Source organism: Nicotiana attenuata, chromosome 7 (genome assembly GCF_001879085.1).
Source record: "Nicotiana attenuata strain UT chromosome 7, NIATTr2, whole genome shotgun sequence".
NCBI lineage: Eukaryota > Viridiplantae > Streptophyta > Magnoliopsida > Solanales > Solanaceae > Nicotiana > Nicotiana attenuata.
Window position 1 is genome coordinate 93,955,762 of NC_031995.1, and position 7,243 is coordinate 93,963,004.

The 7,243-nt window shown below is 39.5% G+C and overlaps 1 protein-coding gene across 1 annotated transcript; it reads right to left on the reverse strand.

The window, feature by feature from the left end:
• On the reverse strand, nucleotides 2,941-6,607 carry LOC109229503 (flocculation protein FLO11-like). Its single transcript, XM_019394966.1, has 3 exons — nucleotides 6,223-6,607; nucleotides 4,905-6,089; nucleotides 2,941-4,529 (listed from the first exon to the last, which is right to left on the reverse strand). The coding sequence occupies exons 1-3, from the start codon at nucleotides 6,407-6,409 to the stop codon at nucleotides 3,160-3,162; spliced, it is 2,742 nt and encodes a 913-aa protein (XP_019250511.1). The 5' UTR covers nucleotides 6,410-6,607; the 3' UTR covers nucleotides 2,941-3,159.

Here is a 7,243-nt window from a genome sequence, read left to right on the forward strand (position 1 = left end):
TTCCATGGTAACTTTTTCTTAACTGTTGTATCTTGTCTCCCCCTCATGTTAGTAAAAACTAACTTGCTTACCTCAACTTTGAGAACCTATCTTTGTGCGTTATGGTGTTAAATCAAAATATACACTGCACATCAATAATAATAAGATGGAATTATTGGTTCCTGACCTTGAACCACTTGTGAGGGGAGTAAAATAATATACTTGGTATATAACATATATCAAACTGATATAGATAACTTTGTTCTCATAAGCAATTGTTTAGCTATTAAGTAGAGACACTTAATAAATCATTTTGCTAAACGAACTGTGATGTAAATCAACTTATCAAGATGAACTTCTTGAATAGAAAATCTGGAAATTATGCTCGAAATTAAATTATTGAGCAAGTTACCTCGCAAAACACCATGTTGCGCGTTATTAGTAATCGCACATGTAACCATCTCATAGATGCATCTTATGTGGTATACATGGCAGGTGAATGGGCCAATATTCACCTTTGATATTTCCAGCATTCATGGGATTTAATCCCAATTTTAGTTAGTCTATTAATTAATGAGAACAAGCAATGTAAGAGAATTCGTAAAGAAATTTCTAGCTCTTTAATATTTACCCATGTGAATTCTCTTTTATTTTTTTTGCACATCATACTTGAATTAACATGGCTAAACCAATTATGCCAAGGATAAATTATCAATATTGATAAACTTCAGATTTACACCATGATGTGTGCAATTATCAATAAACTCCAAGTTTATTATGATACGAGTTTTTATATCAATAAATATCCACTTCATTGTGGTATTCTTTTGTTTATGTAGTACAAATTGGAGAATAAAACGGGTAGCTTTTCACATACATATTACCCCGCTACAAGTTGTAGTAATAGAAGATATAAAATCTTTCCTTTATTAATAGTCTCAATATAATCAACCGCTTTCGCGTATACTTTGGAAACTAAATAAGTTTCTTTGAGACTTACTACGACACAATACCTTATTGGTAATTAATTGTGTTTCTCCAAAATAGTAATAATTGGCTCTTCCAGAGCTCTCAATTAATTTGGTACTACCACATATTCATCAACATCCATATGGTGAATATCTCTTTTAAAGAGAAAGTTATACCATTATAGTGATGGTCAAAATTATATGCAAGATCTGTTTCTTGCATTACTGTTATTCTTTAATAATCACATTACCAAAATATTTTGGCATACAATAGGTACGTGACCAATGACCATTCATGCCATAATAATGACATTGTTTTCTTATATCATCTCAAATCTCCTTTTAGAGGTGAGTGTGGTATATTCACTACTACTAGCACATTCATATTCTTCCAAGAATGAATATGTATTTATAAATCAGATGTTTTCACATTCACATCATGAAATGGACCATAATCATCTATATGTGCTTTATAAAATATCATGTCAAATCGACGACAAATATTACTTTCACAGAGTGAAGGACTATTTTGAGAATCCTTTATTCTCATTATCATAATGATGACGATTATAATTTCGTCTATTACCATCCATTGATACCTTCAAGGTAATAATTTTGTCTTCTTTCAGACTTATCACATATTGCTATCACATTCTCTTAAGGGAATGAGAATGGAGCAAATTCAATGGGACGGGTTTTCAATTCTTTGCCCACAATCATACATGAATTTGATCATGGCAAGGCATAGAAATTTTACCACTTAAGGTGGTTATAATTTCTTACAAACTCCATTAGAGTTATAATCAAACTTTATTGTTTTTGCTTGTATTTAAAATCAAAGTGTAGAATAAAAGAGAAAAATACAGTAAAATACTTACCTTAAATCCAGAATTTAATCATGAAGGAAGTTCATGGAATAATTGACAATCATTATGCTCAATCCCAAAGTTTCTACTCAATTGGTTAGAGTCTCGTGCTGATAACGTGTTATAAAACAATAAAAGAAGAAGAAGAGTATTGCAGAGAAAAGTAGAGAGAGAGAATTCTTATTGATTTGGGATGAGTTACAATGGAATAGAACCCTCTATTTATAGGGAGAGCGTGACTTAGCCACCAAGTAATAAACCCTAGAATCTCTCTAAATATAGACATTCACCACAAAATAAAATTCTATTTATAACAATTTTCGATTAATTGTGGCATTAATAATAATTCATCCCTTGGCATCACAAAAAAATAAAAACGGTCGAGGACAAGAAGTTTAGTTTGTGCGATTGATTAATTAAGATTAAAGACCTTTAATGCGAGCAATTAAGACAACATTGAATTACGACGACTGGTTTAACAAAAAGTGGTAACATACGTCATTGCGTGTTAATTTTAATTTATTAGCACCAAAATCCATAGTGCTTAAAGAATTTATTTTCATTGGTTACCTACTTTTACGGTAGATATTTAGGGAACTTTTGTAGGCATAGCGAACTTTTGTATCCCTATATGGTACCCCTTCCGTTTCATAATATGTGTCGTGGTTACTAAAAATAGTTGTCTCAATTTATTTATCATTTTAGAAGTTCAAGACAAAATTGATTATATTTTTCCTTTTTTACCCTTAATAATCAATTGCATTCATATTTAGTAAAAATATGGATAATCTCTTGATAGAGATGACACATAAATTGAGAAACTATTTAATAAGGGTAAAGTAGTCAAAACCTATGCTTTCTTAAGGGACGTGCACAAGAAAATCACGACACATATTATGAGACGGAGGGAGTGGTATGTAGTACGTTTTTTTAAAAAAAGAAATAGAGACCTTAATTTCTTTTTAACTTGCTTCGAAGACGAAATTAAACTACTATAATAATAAATTTCGACAATATTCTTGATGATGGAGATCGCTAGCTACGGCAACTTATCAAAAGAAAACTAAATGAGCATAGCGAGCTCTTAACCAATTAGAAATATGTTAAGGAAAGAGTAAATAAGAGGAAAATAGCTATATACTCTCATACATGAAAGATTTATGTGACACAGGAAAAAAATAAAGATAACAATTAAGCACACTCTTGTTTATCTAAACACCCAACCCACCTGTAATTCAAGAAATCAAAAATAACTAACAAAAAAGAAGAAGAAAACAAAATTAAGTAATAACCCGGAAACAGAACAAAGTGTTTATACTATAATAATATCTATGTCAAATAATTCCCTAAGGTGAAATAACGAATCCTCCCAAAACCAATGTCAAGAGGAGTGACACTGTTGACATCAGAACAGCTGAAGGAGTTATTGCCTTCTCTGCTGACGACTGGGAATTGAGTGGTGAACTTGCTGGTGAATGAATGTCCGCCGGAATGTTGTTGCTGGAGGCCGGAGCAATACTTCTTGTTGGCGGGCTTGATGACATGGGAGATGAAGTTGGAGAAGATGCATTGGATGTTTGCCCCTCTGCTGGTGACAGAGAAGGCACTTGGGATGTGTTTGTGGGTGCTGGAGATGCAGAATGACTCTTTGAAGATTTAGTAGGTGCTGGACTGTGAGCTGACGGTGCATGTGATGCCGGAGCGCTTGATGTTTTTGGAGAGTTTCCAGGAGCATGAGCCGCGGGAGATAGGTGTGGACCTGAAACAGGGGATATCTTTGAAGTTGTGGGCGTTGGAGCCGTTCCGGGTGCATGCTTATTCGGGGTTAGGTGTGAGAGAGGACTAGGGGGCACGTGTGACGATGCAGGTGTTGGAGCCTTTCCAGGTGAATGGGCAATCGGAGATGAGTGGGAACTAGCAGGCGCGTGCGCGTGTGACGCCTCGGATGGAGCCTTTCCAGGTGAATGGGTAATCGGAGATGAGTGGGAACTAGCAGGCGCGTCTGACGCCTCGGATGAAGCCTTTCCAGGTGCATAGGCAGTTGGAGATGAATGGGAACTAGCAGGCGCGTGTGACACCTCGGATGGAGCCTTTCCAGGTGCATGGGCAGTTGGAGATGAATGAGAACTAGCAGGCGCGTGTGATGCCTCAGATGGAGCCTTTCCAGGTGCATGGACAGTTGGAGATGAGTGGGAACTAGCAGGTGCGTTTGACGCCTCGGATGGAGCCTTTCCAGGTGAATGGACAATCGGAGATGAGTGGGAACTAGCAGGCGCGTGTGACGCCTCGGATGGAGCGTTTCCAGGTGCATGGGCAGTTGGAGATGAATGGGAACTAGCAGGCGCATGTGACGCCTCGGATGGAGCCTTTCCAGGTGCATGGACAGTTGGAGATGAGTGGGAACTAGCAGGCGCGTGTGACGCCTCAGATGGAGCCTTTCCAGGTGCATGGACAGTTTGAGATGAGTGGGAACTAGCAGGCGCGTATGTCGCCTCGGATGGAGCCTTTCCAGGTGCATGGGCAGTTGGAGATGAGTCGGAACTAGCAGGTGAGTATGACGCCTCGGATGGAGCCTCTCCAGGTGCATGCGCAGTTGGAGATGAGTGGGAACTAGCAGGCGCGTGTGACGCCTCATATGGAGCCTTTCCAGGTGCATGGGCAGATGGAGATGAGTGGGAACTAGCGGGTGCGTGCGACGCCTCGGATGGAGCCTTTCCTGGTGCATGAACCGTAGAAGGTGTTAGAAAAATAGAAAGACACAATTGAAGAGGAAAGATTTATTATTATCCCTAAAGAGATATTTTTGGAGAAAGACAAACAAAGCCACAGTATACGCAAATCAACTTTGCCATTACTCATGGAAGGCTTGAATTTAAAGAGTTGAAAGAAGTTTGTTTAGACTAGTCATTTTATTTTGGGAAGAAACACATTTGTTTAAATTAAAACACTTAAATTCAAATTCAAGTTAATAAATACTAAATTAAAGTACCAAGGTTTTGATATATAGCGTCTTTAACCACATTTTGCCTTTCGACGTGCATATATATACATATTTAAAAATATCAATCTGAATGTGTGTTGGAACAAGTACCTGGAGGCACAATCGATGATGCCGCTGTTGGCGCCTTTCCTGGTGCATGGACAATTGGAGATGAGTGAGAACCAGCAGGCGCAGGTGACCCCCCTGTTGGAGCCTTCACAGGTGCATGAGCCGCAGGAGATAAGTGTGTACCTGGACTTGGAGAAGGTGGGTTGGAACTAGTACCTCGAGGCACATTCGATGATGCTGGTGTAGGCACCTTTACGGGTGCATGGGCAATTGGAGATAGGTGGGAACCAACAGGCGCAAGTGAAGCCCCAATTGGAGCCTTTCCAGGTGCATGAGCCGTAGGAGATAGGCGTGCACCTGGACTTGGAGACACATGCGACAATGCAGGTGTTGGAGCTTTTCCCGTTGCATGTGCTGTCGGAGACAAGTGGGACCCAGCAGGGGCAAGTGACGCGCTAGTTGGAGCTTTTCTAGGTGCATGATTAGTCGGAGCTAAATGTGAATCAGAAGGCACATGCGACAATGCTGGTGTTGGAGCCTTTTGGGGAGCCTGGACTGTTGGAGATTGGTGTGAACCGGTACTTGGAAGTCCATGCGACGATCCCGGTGTTGGGGCCTTCCCTGGAGCAGGTGACGCCAATGTTGGAGCCACAACTGGTTCATCCGATGATGCTGGCGTTGGAGCCTTTTTGGGTCCATGGGTCGTCGGAGATGAGTGGGAACCATCATGTGCAGGCGGCACCCCTACTAGAGGTGCATATGCCGTTGGAGATGATTGTGGACCATGACGCGGAGTCGCACCTGATGTAGGAGCTTTTCCAGGTGCATGAGCCGTCGGAGATGAGTGGGAACCAGCAGGTGTCGGCGATGCTACCGGAGTTTTACCTACAGGAGAATGAGAATCCGGATTCCCTTTAGGCGACTGTGAAATGTGTGTTGATGATCCTTTAGGTGGAGTAGCCGTCGTTGGAGTGTGAGCGGATGGAGCCGGAGTAGCAGGAGGAGAAGGAGGCGGCGGTCTAACTGCTAGAACAACTATAATCAACCTTTGTCCTTCTTTACACTTATCCTTTTTGCCAGTAATAAAATAGAATGGACCAGAGCGATCAAACTTGAAAACAGAGTTGCCATCTTCCATTTTCTTAATCGGATTTTCTGTGTTGCACTTGTCATAGTCATCCTTATTTACCTCCAATACTGAATCTGATCCTTTCTTATACTTGAACACTGTCACACGTACAAACAAGAAAAAAGTAATTATCAAATAAATACTAAGTAATATAGTAACATCTTTTGGTGCAAACAAACAAATTATCATATAATGGTACATTTTTGTAGCACGGATAGTTGGAGAACTTACAAAGAGTGTCATTCACTTGAAATCTCAAACGCTGAGCCCAATGGTCGTAATTTTCAAGAGGATTAAGAATCCAACCATCTGTGCCACCGACGTCGAATTGATAAGCGTTCGAAGAGCTGATCAGAAAAGCCAGCAGCAGTATCAGCACTGGGACATGTCTCAGTGGAGCCATGATAATTTTTCTCATGCTCCTATAGAGTCTGGTTTTATGGGATGGGTGGCTCCAAAAAGAGTAAGAGTGTAGGAGATTTTGTCTCTGATATAATAACTCTAAATATAACGGAAGGAATAAAGGAAGAAAGGAGGTTCACCAACGCTGTAGAAATGTAATGTAAAAATGGGGACAAATGAAATGGACTAGAAACTGAAAATCTGAAGAAGAGAGTGAGGAATTGAAACTGAAAGAAAGGTTTCAGGGGGAATAATGATGTTATATAGATTATACTCTATGCTTTTGAATTTGACATGTGTGTGTTCCGGGGGGGGGGGTGTGCCATTGCAAATGAAAAAAAAAGGAAAAGAATTTGCAATATAGATCTCCTTTTCTGATGGATAATAATGAGAAAAAAGTTAATTGTATGTAGTATTTGAGATTAAGCACGTGGATAAAAGTAACGTACGTAATGGTAAAGGAATTTAATTACACGGACTTTAAGGTCGAGGGCAAGCTTTTAATAATACAATGGCCAAATTGATTGGCTATTGGATGTTGGCCAAGCAATTCGTAGAACTCAAAGAAACTGGCTTTGCATTTAATTTTCACCAAAGACTTGTTTTAGTGAAAAGAACATGAGCCTCAAATCCGACCCCCACTAGTGGTGTTCTCGGATTATTAATACAAAATGGCCCCAACTTGTAAAATGTAATTAAAAAAATGATAAATGAAGAAAAATATGTTTTCAGAGAATACATTTATTGTACGATGAAGGAACGGCACTTATTGTGCAGAAAATAGCTGCATTTTCCATTGTCTCTGCTGTCACTCAACATCAAATGTGAAATACTTTTTGGGTTTAAGAAA